At 45.2% G+C, this 19,511-nt stretch overlaps 1 protein-coding gene across 1 annotated transcript in view; it reads right to left on the bottom strand.

Annotated features, from left to right (window-relative positions):
- The window catches only part of LOC149466000 (5-hydroxytryptamine receptor 3A-like), a 50,305-nt gene extending 49,641 nt beyond the window's left edge, over positions 1-664 (bottom strand). The window contains exon 1 of the mRNA XM_089673085.1: positions 312-664. Within this exon, the coding sequence (XP_089529211.1) occupies positions 312-366 (55 nt within the window). The 5' untranslated portion in view covers positions 367-664. The remainder of the gene's footprint in view (positions 1-311) is intronic.
- Between the last annotated feature and the right edge of the window lie 18,847 nt (positions 665-19,511).

The raw sequence follows: 19,511 nt of genomic DNA, 5'->3' as shown, positions 1-19,511 counted from the left end.
ATAGATAGATAGATAGATAGATAGAAGATAGATAGATAAATAGATAGATAGATAGATAGATAGATAGATAGATAGATAGATGAGATAGATAAGTAGATAGATAGATAAGTAGATAGATAGATAGATAGATAGATAGATAGATAGATAGATAGATAGATAGATAGATAGATAGGTAAGTAGATAGATAGATCTGACAGATAAACCTAGATGGACATCCACATGCTCAGACCAATATCATTTACCCAGTCCGTCTCTCACACCCAAATGTGCAATAGCATTACATATTCACATACATATTTAAAGGCACTTACCCCTGCAGGCTATGAAAAGACACATAATGAATAGAGTGGGGTACATCCACGCCATTCTCGCTTTTGTTCCTGTAGATCCCAGTCACCAGCAAAGATCAAATGAATTTCTGTATATGTTTGAATGATTGATGTAATTTTTTTTGTTGTTCTTCAGGATCCTCAGTTTGTTATTTCAGAATTGATCTCTCTTTTCTCTCCTGAAAACCTCAATAACCCTGCATCACCATTATTGGTATAAATCTGTTCTGTTCTCTAAAAATTATTGAAAAAAATGTTTTTTCTTGCCTTAATTTATCTTTCTAATTTGTCCTTTCTCTTTTCTTTACTTGTTCACTTTTCTTTACCCGTTCACATCTTATTCCTATCTCCTTTGCTAATTGTATTGTGTCTTGTCCTATTATATATATACCTCAACCACAGACATAATTTGTCTCTTCTGAAAATTGTTACCCTGTAATGACTGTAGCCCCTCCTCACTCATCATTGGCCCCTTTAGGTTCACTTGATTGTAATCACTCAGAGTGGTTCAATTAGCTGAAATTTAAAAGCATCTTCCGCCTATCTACAAATGTAAGTACTTTATGATGTGTCTGAAGTAATGGCTTGTATTAATGTGCTGAATGAAAAATAAAAAGTACGTCTGAAGACTTTGTACTTTATTTTTCTAGGATGCAAAGCAGGTTAAAATGGATACAAAAAACTTTCAAATTCTGTACTTTTACTACCTGTTAAATAAAAAAAATTCCAGATTTTTTTTTTTAATAGCGTAGGAAAGTATAGCATAGCTGGTGATGGAGCCTGAAGTGTAGAGGAAGGCCTATCCTACAGCTCTGGCTCAGGAGCCCTGGTAAAGTAACAGGGAACACCAGAACACAGAGTGAATACAAAAATTAGCACTCACTTCCTCTACCAGAACCCCAAAAAGTTACTTAACATTCCTTCCCCTGAAGTACAAAAATAATAATAATAATAGTAAGCAAACTTAAATAAATAAATAAACAAAAATATAAAGTCCCATACACCTAAAGTCCAAAATAAAGTCCAAAAATATCCAAAAATTCTTGCAAGTGATTTCCCAATAAATCTTTCTCCCCGAATCAGATTGGTGGTATACTCCAGAGAATCTTCAAATACCTCAAAGAAAAAGATCTCAACATAGTATATTACCCCAAATATTAGAATAAAGTGCCACACGTGTCACATGCAGATACACAAAAGGTGCCACAGCAATCGTAAGATCTCAGGATCTCCCTGTTGAAAAAGTCCGGATGTGACGAAACGCGTCCGGGGCACGTGACGTGGTGACGTATTGACGTTTTTCCGGAAGTGCCGTGGTGGCCATTTTGGGTTCTGCAACACGCGGCTGTTCCAACCCTGGAGACTTCCATCTTTTGCCTGGCTCTCCTTTAGAGTGGTATGGTGATATAAAAAGAGTTACCGCTAAGGAGTGGGGTCTTTTTGGACTATCTCACTATATGGAAGCTGTTTTCATCAAATTTCAATGTAAGTTGCTACAATAAAATATGTTTATCTTTTAATATACATACTGATCCCTGGTCTGTTTATGAGGTCTATGGGAAATGGTTGGAGAAGATGGTAGAACAATGTTTGGAGGCATTCTCATCTATACTATGAATCCTATGCTGATTTTATCTATGTTGGGGTAATTATGCACTCTTTATATTGTGTGCAGTGAAGTTACTAATTGAATTATATAGAGCCAGGCAAAAGATGGAAGTCTTCAGGGTTGGAACAGTCGCGTGTTCCAGAACCCAAAATGGCCACCACGGCACTTCCGGAAAAACGTCAATACGTCACCACGTCACGTGCCCAGGACGCGTTTCGTCACATCCGGACTTTTTCAACAGGGAGATCCTGAGATCTCACGATTGCTGTGGCACCTTTTGTGTATCTGCATGTGACACGTGTGGCACTTTATTCTAATATTTGGGGTAATATACTATGTTGAGATCTTTTTCTTTGCGGGATTTGAAGATTCTCTGGAGTATACCACCAATCTGATTCGGGGAGAAAGATTTATTGGAAAATCACTTGCAAGAATTTTTGGACTTTATTTTGGACTTTAGGTGTATGGGACTTTATATTTTTGTTTATTTATTTATTTAAGTTTGCTTACTATTATTATTATTAGAACACAGAGTGGCTTGAGTGCCTGATAAGACTTCTGCTGGGTAATGCTGAAGTGCATCAGGATGGCAGGAGCAGTTGGCTGGTGGCACGCTGGCAGAAGAGCAGGAACTAATCTCATGGCACAGCTATGGCTGGATCAGGTGCAAGAAGAAAAGCCAAAGCAAGTTCAGACAGCCCAGGTCAGCAACTAGTAGGCAGATCAGACAGAGGCGGCTGGTACTTTCCCCCTTACCTTCTGTAAGAAATAAGGAAATGGGAAATATCCTCACTGGAAACATAGTGAAAAAAATCCCTGATGGAGATTTTATTGAATTACCACCCTATTTGAATGTTTTTTAAAAAAAAATGTGCTGAAATTATCCTTTAATTTGTTAAATCTTGAATATTTCATCCAGTTCTGGTCACCAGTCTTCAGAAACTGGAGAGGGTCCAGAGAAGGGCAACAAAGCTAATGGGGGGACTGGAGGACCTCAGTTATGAGGAACAACTTTTTCTCCCTGGAGAAAAAAATGATTAAGAGGAGATATGATAGTGATGTACAAAGGGTGTAGCTGTTGGGTGGTGGATTGTGGCCATTGTGTTAGGTTAACCACTTGCCCTCCTGAGGATTTACCCCCCTTAACCTCTTGCCGACCGCGCGTAGCCGAATGACGGCTTCACCGCGGCCGGCCAGTTCTGAGTGGACGTCATATGACGTCCTCCCAGAACGCGCTCTCCTGCGCGCCCCAGGGGGCGCGCACCCGGCGATCTCCGTGATCGCTGTGTCCTACGGACACAGCTGATCACGTGATGTGGTGAAAGGCCGATCTCACCGGCCTTTTACCACGTGATGAGCGGTGTCCAATGACACGCTGATCACAGGGAAATGCAAGTGCCGGTTCTCGGCTGCACTTTCCTCACGCTGTCAGATCGTGAGGAAAGTACTGCCGAGAACCGGCAGTTGTCAGAGCGGGGATCGGCACCGATCATCAGGGCACTGATGATCAGTGCCCTGATGATCGGTGCCCAGCAGTGCGCCCACTAGCCCCGCCCACCCGTTCCCAGCAGTGCCCCCACCTGTGCCCAGCAGTGCCCCCACCTGTGCCCAGCAGTGCCCCCACCTGTGCCACTCTGCAGTGCCACCTACCTGTGCCCAGAAGTGCCACCTAAATGTGCCCAGCAGTGCCACCCACCTGTGCCCACCCACCTGTGCCCACCAGTGCCACCCACCTGTGCCCACCAGTGCCACCCACCTGTGCCCACCCACCAGTGCTGCCCACCAGTGCCACCCACCAGTGCAGCCCAGCAGTGCTGCCAGTCAGTGCCACCAGTCAGTGCCCAGGGGTTGTGCCAGCCAGTGCCGCCAGTCAGTGCCCAGAAGTGATGCCAGTCAGTGCCGTCTATCAGTACCCATCATCAGTGTCACCTATCAGTGCCGCCTATCAGTGCTGCATATCAGTGCCGCCTATCCGTGCCACCTCATTAGTACTGCCTATCAGTGCCCTTTAGTGCTGCCTATCAGTGCCCATCAGTGCCGCCTATCAGTGCCCATCAGTGCCGCCTCATCAACGCAAATCAGTGAAGGAGAAAAAATACCTGTTTGAAAAATTTTATAAAAGAAACAAATAAACTTTTTTTTTTTTTTCAAATTTTTTGCACTTTTTTTAATTTATAGCGCAAAAAGTAAAGTAAATACCACCAAAAGAAAGCTCTATTTGTGAGAAAAAAATGATCAAAATTTCATATGGGTACAATGTTGCATGACCGCGCAATTGTCAATCAAAGTGCGGCAGCGCTGAAAGCTGAAAATTGGCCTGGTAAGGTAGGGGGTATAAGTGCCTGGTAGGCAAGTGGTTAATGACCAGGCCTCTTTTTGCTACTCGGCGCTGCACTAATTCAACTGATAATTGCGCGGTCATGCAATGCTGCACCCAAACGAAATTTACGTCCTTGTTTTCACACAAATAGAGCTTTCTTTTGGTGGTATTTGATCACCTGTGCGCTTTTTATTTTTCACGCTATAAACAAAAAAAGACCAAACATTTTGAAGAAAAATGATATTTTTTACTTTCAGCTATAAAAAATATATAGTAAACTCAAAGTTAGTTATAAATTTAGGCCAAAATGTATTCTGCTACATATTTTTGGTAAAACAAATCCCAATAAGTGTATATTGATTGCTTTGTGTGAAAGTTATAGCGTCTACAAACTATGGTATAGATACTGCAATTTACGCCATTGTTTGCTATACAGCGCTGCGCTAGTTTAACGGACAATTGCGCAGTCATGCAATATGGTACCTAAAATGAAATTTATGTTCTTTTTTTCACACAAATAGAGCTTTCGTTCGGTGGTATTTGATCACCTGTGCGTTTTTTTTTTTTGCGCTATAAAAAAAAAGGCTAACAATTTTGAGAAAAAAAAACAATATTTTGGACTTTTTGCTATAAAACATGTCCAGTAAAAAAAATTTAAAAATCAAATTTCGTCATAAATTTCAGCCAAAATACAATCTGCGATATGTCTTTGCTAAAAAAAAACCCAATACGTGTAAATTAATTGGTTTTCGTGAAAGTTATAGCATTTACAAATAGCGGAAAAGATACTCGTATTTTTAATTTTTTTTTATACTAATAATGGCGGTGATCAGTGACTTATGGCGGCGATCAGTGACTTATGGCGGCGATCAGCCACTTATGGCAGGACTGCAGGACTGCGGCGGACATTCTGACACTGGGGGGGAACTAACTTGGGGGTCACTGACATCCCCAGTGACACCAATACAATGATCAGTGCAAAAAAAAACACTGACACTGTACTAATGGCACTGGGGAGGAAGGGGTTAACTTTTTTATTCACTGAAAGGGTTAACTGTGTGAAGGGAGTGTTTTACTAGGGGGCAGGGGTGTGTACTGCACGGGGACATGCTGATTGGGAGAGATAAACTCTTCTCTCCTGATCAGCGTATCAGGAGCTGTCAGGGAACTGACAGAAAGCAGAGCTACTGCAGCCCTGCTCTCTGTCAGTGATTGCCGCTAATCGGCGGGACACGGCCAGTAATGACTGGCCGTGACCCGGCGACTGACACCCGCGGCCGGGATCGGTGGTGCAGGTAGGGCGGCAGCGCGCTTCACGCGCGCCCCCTACCAGTTTTGCAAACGCACGTTTTAAAACGTGCTTTTCCCCAGCAGTGCCGCCCTGCCGCCGTATTTCTACAGTGGCTGGGTGGCAAGTGGTTAAAAGAGGAGGTTAGGTTGAGTAGTTGAGAAGCGACTGAGGTGCTAACATTGACTGGGATGTTAAAGTCACCGAGGATGATGGCAGGCACCTCAGAGGAGAGAAAGTACGGTAGCCATGCTGAGAAGTCATCAAGAAAGCGTGAAACTGGGCCAGGAGGCCAGTAGATGACTGCGATCCTCAGACAAACAGGAGAATAGAGACGGATACAGTGCACTTCAAAAGAGCAGAGGGACAGAGAGGGAGGTGTAGGAAGAACCTGGAATGTGCTTTGTGGGGAAAGAAGAAGTCCAACTCCATCTCCTTTTCGCCCACTGGGTAAGGGCGAGTGAACCCAGAGGAGGCCGCCATGGGAGAGTTCAGCTGAGGAAACAGAGTCAGATTCCTGGAGCCAGGTTTCGGTAATAGCAAGTAGGTTGAGAGAGTGGGAGAGGAAGAGGTCATTGATAGTAGAAAGTTTGTTAGAGACTGAGCAGGCATTCCAGAGGGCACATAAGAAGGAGGGGCTGGCGAGTGGAAGCAGGGGAATTGAGATAGGAGAGTGAGGGTTGTGGCTGATGCCAGAGAAGGGAGGCTGCTGCTTCTGTGGGTTGGAGTTTGATGGTGGAGGGCCAGGGTTTGGGGCAGGGGTGGACTGACAACTCATGGGGCCCCCGGGCAATAGGGGATCATAGGGCCCCTGTGTCCTTGCCCAAACTCAAAAAAGCCTATGAAAAAGGTACCAGGGGCATCTCATGGGGCCCCCTACTGACCCCAGGCCCTCGGGCAGTGCCCGAGTTTCCAAATGGTCAGTCCGTTCTGGTTTGGAGTAATGTCTCCTGGATCTTCGGGGGTCCACCACCGCTCTTTGTCAGTGCGCCTGAGCTCCTGGCCCTCAGCACATATGCATTATTCCCTTTGCGTGGCGTGCATATGACATTGTGTGCGTGGGCCCATTTACAGCAGGTGTACGCCATCTTGGTTCCAGGCTGCGGTTTACACATGGCCTCCAGTGTTTAGCGCGGTGGGGGTATCCAGTTCTGCGTGGCGTTTTTCATGCTCCTGGCAGGTACTACTCCGGATTTTTGTATGTGAGTTTCATTAATGTGGGGCTTGCTGGTTATATGTATACATTGGTCTTTCATAGTTGTTGTCCTTCTTATAGGGGATGCCTAAGAGGGGTGCAAACTTGCTATGTCTTTTTGAATGGATTCCATACTAAGGTGAAGTACTCTATCATATACTGGCTTTGTTTTTCTTTTTTTTTTCTTGGGGCTAGTTAGTTAGTGTTAAACATTCTCTATTGTATTTTTTGGCACTATAGGCAATATACCTCAATTGACAAAAGTACCAAATTTTAATGAATGAATAAAACTCACAAGTAAGGTGTCTATACCGACACCAGTGTTACAAGCATAGATTTAGGCAGCAGTATATGACCATAACTCCGTTCACCATGGATCCCCTCCTTTCACATCAAAGACTATCTCAGACTTTGGCATCCAGTGGGCATGGCCTTACTTGTGAGTTTTATTCGTTCATTAAAATTTGGTACTTTTGTGAAACTCGCTGCACAATGATCTTTTTCTCTTACCTTTAAACATGGTCCCAATGGTATGGATATATATGAAAGAAAGTTGAGTTCTATCCCTGGAAATTACCTATATCTTTGAATGGTGGTTATTCATCTGAGGAGAGGTCATTCAATTGCACAGCTTTGCATCTAGGAACTGGATTGCTATATATTGTCCCAGAGCAAAAAGTGCTTGTGGTTAGTCCAATTATTTATTCAACATTGAGCTCTGGTGAGTGTTCCAATTTTCTTTGGTGGTGGATTCAACACAGTGAGGACATTATTTGAAGACTTTTGAATACTTATTGATTTATGAACACTTTTTATAATTTTTTTATAATTTTTTTTTTATTTTTTTATTTTTCACATTTATTTTGCACCATTTATTTATTTAGCGCATTCCTTATATTTATTTATAGGAAAATACTAACCCGGGAAGTACACCTTGGGATGTATCCTGGCTTTTCTTCTGTCTGGTTGTTTGGCCTTGAGTACCATCAAGAGTCAGGTTTTGTCCCTGGTGCTTTTGTTTTTTCTCCAAAGACGCATGTCTCTTAGTCCTTAGTGAAAGCATTTGTATAGGATGTAGCTCACACAATCTACTAACTAAATTGAAGATTTTTCCCAGATAGCAGTAAACATATCTTTAAATATGGAGGAAAAGATAAAAAATATACAGAAACAATTACCGGTATATGATGGAAAACTGTAGTGTAATCTACTGAACTTGTATCACTGAAGTGTCGTACATAAATAATAAATACAAGCCTCTTTTCTCCTGGAGTTGCTTTTATTTCAGTAGTTAATGCACACATAATGGTTCTATCATCATGAATGATTATACCTTCTGTACCAGTGCAATGGTGCCAGATATCACAGCCAAAAATGTTGTCATTGTACAGTATATATCTGTTAGGATTCCCAAACTATATTCTTTCTTATATTATGAAATGAAGAATAAGTATGCTTGTTCATTGTCATTTGATTGTATGGCTGTTTCATTAAAACAGTGAATATTCTTGCACAGTATCAGTATTATAGGGCACTGATTCATGAAGGATGTCCAAGATTGCAAGATAGTAAAATGCCAAAAAGCTAACCCACTATTCTTTGTTACACATGACAATATTTATCTTATCCTGGGAAGTAATCCAAGAGTTCCAGTTCCAGTAGGATTGATGTAGTGTGCGCAACAGTACCTTGCAGCTTCATGTAGTCTACACAGGGGCGTATTTACCACAAGGCAAACAAGGCACTTGCCTAGGGTGGCATTTTTCAGAGGGGCAGCACCTCCCCCCAGAAGAAGGGATGGAAGAAGGGACATGTGCACCATGGGAACCAGGTGGGATCGGACAGAGGCTGCTTGATGGTGTATTTAAAGCCTGACTCTGATTCCCGGGGATGTCCGGAGCTGTGAAGACGGATGTCTTTCTCTCTCTCGCCGGGGGTGGTGGTAGTGGAAGGCTCTCACAGGTGGGGGGCAGGGGTGTTGTTGGTCAGTGTCAGGCTCTCTCTGTGGAAAGGGGAAGGGGGGTGGTGTTGGCCGGTGTCCGTGGGGGCAGATTTTGTGTTGCCTAGGGCAGCACAAAACCTGAATACACCACTGAGTCTACAGCAATGTTTCTCATCCCTTTTTCAGTCAAGGCACCCTTTAAAAATATGGACAATCTCAAGGCACCCTTTAACATTCTGCACAATCTCAAGGCACCCCATTCTAAAATGTAAAAAAAAAATATTCTAATAGTGTTACATAATGCAGCAACATCCACACATGTAGGACACCCAACGTTAGAGGTGATTTATTCTTCCAAAGAAAATATTCCTTTGCAAACTGGTACTGACTAGTATTCCAGTGTTTCTCCTTTGGTTTGTCTCCCTCACTCAGCTAATGTGACCCCAGTGCTGATAAAGAGGGGCAGGGTAGGGGCAAACATGGATGCCGTGCAGGCGCCCGATGTCCTCCTTGAATGATGTACTTGGTTGGTAGGATGCCGGCAGCTGGCAAGTTGTAAAAGTACACAATGAAAACCTATGGCTTTGTGTAACTAACAGGCAGGCTTGATCTACTTGCTGATTTGTATACAATTTTTGGGCAGTTTTAAAGCATTTTGCCAAGGCACCCCTGAAATAGCCTGAAGGCACCCCAGGGTGCCTGGGCACACTGGTTGAGAAAGGCTGGTCTACAGGACCAATTAGTCCTAAATTGTAACAAACATGAAAGGACTGAACTGACAGCAGTTATGCAGCAGCTTTATGAAGGGCAGCCTACTCAGAAAAAACAAGCGCCTCCGAACTTACAGGCTTTCTGGTCACTAGTGACTCCAATTTCTATTGTAGGCAAATTAAAACCTGCAGATTGCTGTTGCCATGCAAGTCTCCAGAAGACTGTCAGTTTAATCGGTGTGCTCATACCTCGTAGGAGCAGACAGTTTAACACTGAAAGGAAGACTGAATGGACTACCACAGTGCCGTTCATTGTGAACTACAAGCCAACATTTTTAAAGTAACAAACAGGTTTATACTTACCTGCTCTGTGCAATGGAAGAGGGACCCCGAACCTCCTCTTCTTGGGTCTCCTGCTGGAACTCCTGGTTCTTTCCCTCCACTGAGTGCCTCCATAGAAAATCACTTTCTATGGGGCACACAGGCGGGCTCGCTCCCAAGTCTTGCTGTTGGCATCAATTAATGCCTGTGTAGCACTGCCCCTTGGGACAAGCTGGAATATATTATGGGTCCTGCGCTCAATAGATCCAACCCTAAGCAAACCCAATCCCTCTGGCACAACTGGTAATGAATAGTAAATACCCCGCCAAGAAATTTGCTGACACAGGGTTAAATGAAACAAGAACAATTTTATGGAGAATGAAATGCAGTGTAGAGGGGTGGGGTTCCCCTTTCAACTTCCAAACTACTTTTCTTCTTTTTGTGTAATGCAGTAAATTTGGTCTGCCACTAGAGGGCTTCACAGCCAAAAATCTCCGGATGGCAGAGTTGCACTTTAAGCAGAATACAACTGATATCAAACAAATAAACTTACTTATACTCTATCAATGAAATGTATTACCCACACCGGTGTATGATTCTGCTTCTGAGGGGCGTTAGCCAAAAATCACCTCAGAGTCAGAACAGAATGCAATAAAGAGGTACCTCTAATAAAGCTACTAAGCCAGATTCCCCCACTTCAGTCCTTGTAACGGTGGAGCTCTAGTTGGTGCACGTTTAGTCCTTACAATGAAGTAAATAGCAGCTGAAGGTTTCTTTGGAGTTTCAGCTGGTGTGGGTTACATCCGATTTCACTAGGTTTCTGGGCTGAGAGGGTCCAACCTCAGTGTCTGAACGCAACACAAAGCACCCCAAGACCAGGGGCAGTCGCAGGATGCAATCTCCCAGTATGTGTCAGTCCCCGGGGCAGACAGTCTCAATTACACTGGTGGTGAGGGCCAAAGCAGGCAGGGGGATCTGTGGCTTGCACAGGGCCCCGGATGGGTGAGATCCCAGCAGTGGGGTGCGGATGTCCCAGTCTATATGCAAAGTGTAAATGGTGTGTCTTACTCTCTCCAGAGGGACAGCTCACCAGACTCTGAACACACAGCAGGGTCCCTCTATCCGCGCTGGGTGCTGTAGTGCCTCCTCCTCTGCTTGCACGGGCTCCACATGTCCCTGTCTTTTCTCCAGCCTCGTGTCTCTCTCTTCTCCCCTTCACTTCCTGCTTCCTCTCCCTCCCAGCGTTCTTTGCTGTGTAGTGGATGAGTCATGAACTTGGCAGAATGCCCAGGTTTTACAAATAGGGGAGAGAGAGGAAAGCTGACTGCTGAACATGCGATTCCTTCTGAATCCTCTTGTACAAGGAGCCTGCTACACCTATATAACAATGCTGTTGTGTTGTATGCAGGGGCGGACTGATCATTTGGAAATTCGGGCAATGCCCGAGGGCCCTGGGTCAGTAGGGGGCCCCATGAGATGCCCCTGGTACCTTTTTCATAGGCTTTTGTGAGTTTGGGCAAGGACACAGGGGCCCCATGATCCCCTATTGCCCAGGGGCCTGTCAAGGTCCTACCTTTCTTCAGAGCTTGTGCATCTCCATGAGCTGGCATCCATCTTGGTTTTCTGCAAAGCATGGTGGGAACCTTTATGCCTTCAGGCTTCTGCGGCTCCTCCTCAGAAGGGTGTGGTTGATCACATTTAAACCTGCTGTCTGCAAGTGTGCTCTGCACTTGTGTCCTGTATGTTGCCCTGTTGCAAGCGCTTGTGTTGTTCCCATTGCTCTCCTGGTAACCGACTCGGCTTTGACAAGACTATTCTCTGCGTTAACCCTTTACCTGACCTCCCGTTGCTGAACCCGGCCCGTGACCTGAGTATTCTTTGCCTACCATCTAGTACTGTCTGCTCCGTTGTTATTGACCCGGCTTGTCTGACTACTCTACTCGTGTTCCCATCTAGCTCCCACCAGCTGTACGCCATTGGCGGCAGTCGTTATCGCAGCTGGGGTCACTCGGGGGCCGCGACCTGGTCTCAGGCTGCGTCAAGTCCATCCCCACCATCAGGGGCCCTGGTGAAGGGTAGCCTGGGGCTTAGACTCCGCGCCCTGAGGGACTCCGGTCTGTGGGTAGTGGCTATCGTCAGTCGCAGCGTGACCGTACCATAGGCCTGCCTGCCCGTTCCAGCGTTCCTGCCCTGACATTACACAAGTGCCATGAATCCTGACGGTGCAGGTACGCCTTCGATCCCTATGTTACTCGCCAGACTTGACCAACAGGATCGCTTGTTGGATCAGTTCTCTCAGGCGTTGCAGGCTCTGCTTGCACGCACAGCGCACCTTACTCCTGGGGCTATTAGGTCAGTTGTTACTCCGGTGGACTCTCCCACTGTTGCTCCGGTTGTTGCACCTACCTCCGCATCTGTTGCGGAACCCGCGGTACCCAGAGGTATGACTGGTTCTGCCCCTCTTCCTCAGCGCTTTGGGGGGGAACCGAGTCAGTGTCGTGGTTTCCTTAACCAAGTGGGGATTTACTTTGATTTAATACCTCACGCTTTCCCTACTGAGAGGGCAAAGGTGGGCTTCCTAATCTCGCTACTCTCTGATAGGGCCTTGGCCTGGGCTAATCCCTTATGGGAGAGGAATGACCCGGTGATTCACGTGTTTACCCGTTTCGTTGCCTCCTTCCGTACAGTATTCGACGTGCCCGCTCGCTCCGCTTCTGCTGCCAAATTGCTCATGTCCATGCATCAGGGTTTACGAACAGTTGCCGAGTACGCCATCGAATTTCGTACTTTGGCAGCAGAGCTGGGTTGGAACAATGAGGCTCTAGTGGCTGCTTTCTCTCATGGTCTCTCTGATGCGTTGAAGGACGAGATCACAGCCAAAGAACTGCCTATGGAGTTAGAGGCACTCATCTCCTTCCTAATCTTGATTGACACCAGGCTCAGAGAGAGGCCTTCATTTAAGGAGCGTCTGCGGAGGCCTCCTAACCGTTTGGCGCCTACGTTTTCTGTCCCACCCGTGCCTCCCTCTCCTCCCACACCTCCTGGGGATGGTTTGTCTGGTAGTGAGCCCATGCAGCTGGGGTTTGCTCGCCTTTCCGAGGGGGAGCGGGCCTCTCGGCGTCAGGAGGGTCGCTGCCTGTACTGTGGACTCGGGGGGCATTTTCGGCAGTCCTGTCCGGTCCGTCCGGGAAACGCCCGCACCTGAGATCCTGTCGGGGGCAGATCTTGGGTGGAGTTTCCTCGTCCCCGGTTTCCCGTAAAGATAAACCGCTTATCACCGTTGTCCTCTCTTGGGCAGGAGGCTCGGTGACGGCCCAGGCATTGGTAGACTCTGGGGCTGGCGGTTTGTTTATGGACAGTTCGTTTGCTGCCCAGTACTCCATTCCTCTGCAGGCTCGAGAGACTCCATTGGTTCTCGAGGCGATAGATGGCAGGCCCTTGCAGCCATCGCAGGTTACCCACGAGACCCTGCCGGTGGAGGTAGCTATTGGGGCTGTTCACAGGGAATTGGCCTGTTTCCAGGTAATTTCTTCCCCGCACTACTCCGTGGTTTTGAGCTATCCCTGGCTTCAGAGGCACAATCCGACCTTTGATTGGCGATCGGCCGAGATTCTCTCATGGTCACCACGGTGTGGGGCTGGTTGCATCCGTGGCCCGGTTAAGGTGCTGTGCACCTCCTCGGACTCTGTGCTGCCCTCCTCCGCGCTTTTCACGCCCGATTTCCTCAGAAACCTTTTGTTGAGCTGCGGAGGGGGAGGGGCCCTTGAGGAGGAGGTACTGTCAAGGTCCTACCTTTCTTCAGAGCTTGTGCATCTCCATGAGCTGGCATCCATCTTGGTTTTCTGCAAAGCATGGTGGGAACCTTTATGCCTTCAGGCTTCTGCGGCTCCTCCTCAGAAGGGTGTGGTTGAGCACATTTAAACCTGCTGTCTGCAAGTGTGCTCTGCACTTGTGTCCTGTATGTTGCCCTGTTGCAAGCGCTTGTGTTGTTCCCATTGCTCTCCTGGTAACCGACTCGGCTTTGACAAGACTATTCTCTGTGTTAACCCTTTACCTGACCTCCCGTTGCTGAACCCGGCCCGTGACCTGAGTATTCTTTGCCTACCGTCTAGTACTGTCTGCTCCGTTGTTATTGACCCGGCTTGTCTGACTACTCTACTCGTGTTCCCATCTAGCTCCCACCAGCTGTACGCCATTGGCGGCAGTCGGTATCGCAGCTGGGGTCACTCGGGGGCCGCGACCTGGTCTCAGGCTGCGTCAAGTCCATCCCCACCATCAGGGGCCCTGGTGAAGGGTAGCCTGGGGCTTAGACTCCGCGCCCTGAGGGACTCCGGTCTGTGGGTAGTGGCTATCGTCAGTCGCAGCGTGACCGTACCATAGGCCAGCCTGCCCGTTCCAGCGTTCCTGCCCTGACAGGGCCCAAGAGTTGTCAGTCCGCCCCTGTTTTATGTAAAAACCAACTGACAAAACCAGAATCAAAAACAGTTTAAATAATCACCGTTAGTGTTAAAGTGACTAAAATAATTGTCCATAAATTATATATGTGAGACGGTGTCCATTATTCCTCAGTAGTTGGTAGAATCACCAGTGAGACCCTTCAACTGAGCACACACAGCCTCTTACTAAAATAAAAGATCCCAAATCATAGGAGGTTTGTCAGAGCATGGGACTGCAAGGACCATACGTAATCAATCATCAATTCTAGGGAACCATGCAGCACCTCCAGTGAAGACTCCAGTGTAATCTCCCTTTCTTGCTCTGGGATTAAAGCCCAACAAGAAAACTATATAAAACCTCCGATGGTGCAATGATGTTTATTGAGTATAAAACTGTAAAAACTACTCACAGAGTATCCAAAAAATTTCCCATAGAGACTATATGAAGGGCTCCTAGTACTGTGCACATGTCAGGAACCATCGCGACGCATGGGTCTACACATGCGTAGGTGTCTGCCGAGACGTATAGGTGGCAGGGCACTAGGACCCAGGCGCACCCGTCGTCTGGACAGTACTAGGCAGGCACTGGGACCCAGGCTACGCTTGTCAGGTGCAGGGCGGGCTATTTAAACTAGCCCTGCACAGACACTTGTTGCCGAATGGTCTTTGTATCCTGTTACCTGTGTGTGAGTACTTCTGATCTGGATTGTTTTGACCTTGTTGCCTTCTCCCATCCTGACCCCTTGGCTTGCCTGACTCTGCTCCTGGATGTTCCCGTTTAGATCTGACCTCCTGGTATTGACCCTGCGTGTGACCCGACTATACTTTGCCTACCGTTTTGTACCTTACCGATCCGCTAGTTACCGACCCGGCCTGCATGACTCTGATTTAGCTTATCCATCCACCCACCCCGCAGGGATCACTAGGCTCCCTTACATCAGACTCCTAGCTCTCTGGAGCCCCTGTCAGACTCCTCTACCCCTGTTGGAGATACCTGGTAGTTGCGACCTGGTACCGGAGCGCTCCAAGTCCATCCCCACCATCAGGGGCCCTGGTGAACAAGTGCTCCGGTGCTTAGACTCCGCACTCTGGGGAGGCTCTACCGGGGGACTGATAGAGGTGCTGTCAGGCGGTCCGTTACAGCACAGGTAATGTTTTCATGTTGCTTTTCATCTAAACAGATGTTCTCAAGGGGATTGGCACCAAGTGCAGTTTAGTTTTCTTTTTATATATTTATGTCTGTGTCAATTGACACAGACAGCAGGACTTGGCCCCTGAAATCCTATTATTCATCTGCTCCACAAAGAATTCAGATACAGCTGGAGGAAATGTAGGCATTAACAGCATGGAGGATTTTGTTTTTGCAGAACCAGCAACCTAAAGGTAATGGAATATACACCATAATGCATATCTAATGTGTATGGTGCTCCATCTCCACCAAAAAAAACTAAAGTTCAGCTTCAAAGAATATCTACATTTGAAAATTTTTTATTTTTATTTTGGATAGAATAGGACATTTTTAAACCTTTTTTTGTCATCTGTGTCTCAGGAAGTTAGAGGAAATCTTTCCAATATGAGGGAAATGCCTGCTATCAGAGTTGCCCATTGGTTCATCTTTGGAAGATCTGCCCTCTATTACGGTCCTGGTGATGACTGAAAATTTTGGAATTTTCTTTATTTTCTGTCCCAGTAACAAGGGTGACCCGGAAGAAGAAAGAGAAAGTGAATCTCCCTAGCAGGGATACAGATAAAGGCAAAAAGGTGAGTTTATCATTTGTTGAGTACTCTTTTTGTTGAGGTCAGATAGATAGCAGCCTAGGGCCAGAACAAGGTCCACCAGCACATTTCCTTGATTACAGATCAGCCCTTTTGAAGAAAGACATACTCCACTGTGCATCCATCAGAGCCAAGTCTCACTTCCATTGCTCCAGTGCTATCACACACATATCACTTTTTTTTAAAAGGTTGGAAAGCATTTATTGGTAAATCATTGATGAAAAAAACTAAATTTACATTTCCTTCTGCTGGAAGCCCCATAGATAACTAAGGGGTACAATGGTTTGTACGTCAAAAGAAATGGGCCTACATTTATGACCAGTATGGTTTTTTTAAATCATATTTTCCAAAAATAATCCATACACAAGCAGTACTTAATGGCCCTGTAATCTATTTTTCATTAAATCGTATCTTACTGCTTTTTTCTGCCTCCTTGTAGCGCCCTCCATGATCTCCTGAACCTCTCATTTTCTCCCTTACTTCAGTTTTTTTGGTACGGGCAGTGCTTGTTAATTGCAGTCATGTACACTGCTCCATGCACACTAAAAATCCCATAGTCCATATTCCTTAGTCCATCTCTGAACCGAGCAAGAGAGGGTGGCTACTTTCCTACATACTGTGGGACCATAGAGAACAAATGTAGCCACCCTCTAGCAAGAAGTTGGATCACAGCAGCAAAAAAAATAGGAATTTGAAGATTTGGAGGAGTCTGAGTGCAATAAAAGGTCACTTTTCTAAGTTAAGAATACATACTTGAATATAGTTTAGTGTCACTTTAAGAACAGTGTGGTCAAAAGGCTTACTGATTGGAAAAAACATAGTGAAACTGTTTATTAAAGTCAAACACAGACTCTTTAAAAAAACAAAAAGGTGCAGTTTTTTCAGGCAAAATGGGTTGATTTACAAAAACTGGAGTGTACAAAATCTGGTGTAGCTCTGCATAGAAACCAATCAGCTTCCAGGTTTTATTGTCAAAGCTTAATTGAAAAAACTGAATATTGAAGTTGATTGGCTACCATGCAGAGCTGCACCAGATTCTGAGTGCTTCTGTTTTAGTAAATCTCTCCCAGTGTGGCATGAGAGAACATATATCAGAGACAGAAAAAAAGGGACAAATCCCTGAACCAGCTAGGTGGGGATTAATGTACTGCTCACCCCTCTATCCCAGTTCGCTGGAGAGCTGCATCTACTGATAGATGGCTTAGTCCACCCCAGGAGATTTCAGTCCCCCCACTTTCTATCCCTTTCCTCACCCCCCCGCCTCCATTTTTTTTTTTGAGAAGCCCATTATGTCATCTTCCCCAGAGGATTATTGAAGATCCGTCTGCCTAACTTTATTGGGGTGGTCTTGGTGATGAGTATTGCAGATCCAGTTCCATAGTTGGTGCAAATTCAATCCTTCTGCGCCTTGCCTTCTACAGTACACATACTTTGCTAGTGTCCTGGAGTAGTTGGTTTTTGGGTTTTTCATTTTTCTCTTCCCTTTTTTTTTCATACTACTTTTAAAGTTCATTGCTTTTTGTTTTGTTTTTTTAGTGGATAATTGAGGTTACCCCTTGGGCTCTTTGGAGTCTCAATTCCACTTATGTTACTGGCAATGCTTGTTGATGATAACCTAGTAACTGATTTGTTCCTACTCTATATGTCAGTGGAAAGTTTTGTATGTCTTCTTATTTTTCTTTCAATAAAAATTTCTTATGCAAAAAAAGGGACAAAATGAGAAACATTTGTACTGAATTATTGAATGAATTGTTTAAAAGCAGAGGTTGCATAATTCTGTATATAGCATTAGTGAATGGAACATACAACTGTGACTAGATAGAAATGTAAAATAATGAACTTAATAATATATCAGGGGTCTCCAAACATTTCAAATAAAAGGCCGGTTTACTGTCCTTCAGACTTTAGGAGGGCTGGATTGTGACCAGTGGGGGTAGAGAATGTCCCGGGCACAGCATCAGTGAAAACATGGGGTACTATTCCTCCTATTAATACCATTAATACCCATCATTGGTATTAATAGGAGGAAAAATGCCCCATCATTGGTATCAGTGTAAGAAATAGTGCCCCATTGTTTGTGTCAGTGGGAGGAATAGTGCCCCAAGGGCCGGATAAAGGCTAGCAAAGGGCCACATCTGGCCGGATAAAGGCTAGCAAAGGGCCACATCTGGCCCTAGGGTCACAGTTTGGAGACCCCTGTACTATATTAAAAGAACAAAACCAGGAGCATTTATATGAAAACAGATTTCTTTTTTTTTATTCAACATGCTGTATATAAATGAATGCTTATCATGCATTAGCTGTTAAATACAAGCTTTTCCCCATAGCAATTCTACACATTAAATATGATTACAGTATTAAGTATGGACATTTGTGATTGTGAGAGACTTAGGCAATGTGGCCAGAATGTTGCATTATCAATGCTTCTGAATCAAATGACTGCTCTTTTTTTCTAAAGAAAGGAGACCCCCTTTAATAGAGTGCCAGCTAAAATGGTTTGAGGAAGTACTTGCTTGTCTTCTGTCACTTTTGAAAAACAAATTGGTCTCAGCAATAAATTTGTAACCACTATTAAAGTAGTATGAATTAATCAGTGGATTCCCAAATTTTCAGTTGGTGATGTTAAAAATGACCAAGTCTTTAAAGTGTTACTAAACCCAGGACCCTGCATTCACTATATCTGGCCTCCCCGGACCCTGCATTCACTATATCTGGTCTCTCCGGACCCTGCATTCACTATATCTGGTCTCCCCGGACCCTGCATTCACTATATCTGGTCTCCCACAGTACACACAACATGGAAATGTAATTATTTTAGTAAATATAAACTGCTAAATACCTTTTCTCATCAGCAGTTAGAACAGTCGTGTGACTTCTATCAGTGTCCAGCAAAGCACTGGTTAAAGCTTGTAGGAGGAGTTTTCATTCTCCTCTGACTGTCCTATGTGGCTGCATAACCCCTGACCCTCTGGAAAGTGCTGATTGGCCCAGTGCTGATCACATGCACTCTCCCACGAAAAAAAAAAACTCTCTAGCAATACACACCAAACTGAACACTTGCAGCTTGCCCCCAAGTCTTTTCTCTATTGGTAGATGGATTGGGGACAGTAGAAGGAGAGGATCAGAGAAGACAGGATCAAACAGCCTTTTTACACAATGCAGAGGATTAACTCCTTAGGTTCCACAGTTAGTATAACAAGCATGCTTTACTGCATATACAGACTGTTGTGGGTTTAGTAACACTTTAAATGTAGGTCTACTTCAAACAGAGCAGAATTGAGTGAAAAGGGGTGTTAGAGTCAACATAATTACCTGTCTTAGGTACTTGTGAGTGAAACATGTCAGGAACATGTCAATATCTATATGATAAACTAATAGTTACTGTTAAAGTGGTTGTAAAGGCTCAAGGTTTATACCTTCACTCATTCTATGGGAACTGTGATACGTGGAAGTGGGAGCGGATACCTGTCAAAACCAGGTACCTGCTCCCCCCAAAAAAGTGCCAAATGTGGCAGTGGAAGGGGGAGGAGTCAAACAAGTGGAACTTCCCCCTTTAAGTGAATTTCCACTTTTCCTCATTTAGGT

Source organism: Staurois parvus, unplaced genomic scaffold, assembly GCF_062004578.1.
Source record: "Staurois parvus isolate SC_StPar_1 unplaced genomic scaffold, SC_StPar_1.0 ptg000135l, whole genome shotgun sequence".
NCBI lineage: Eukaryota > Metazoa > Chordata > Amphibia > Anura > Ranidae > Staurois > Staurois parvus.
This window is presented reverse-complemented; position numbering and strand designations above follow the sequence as displayed.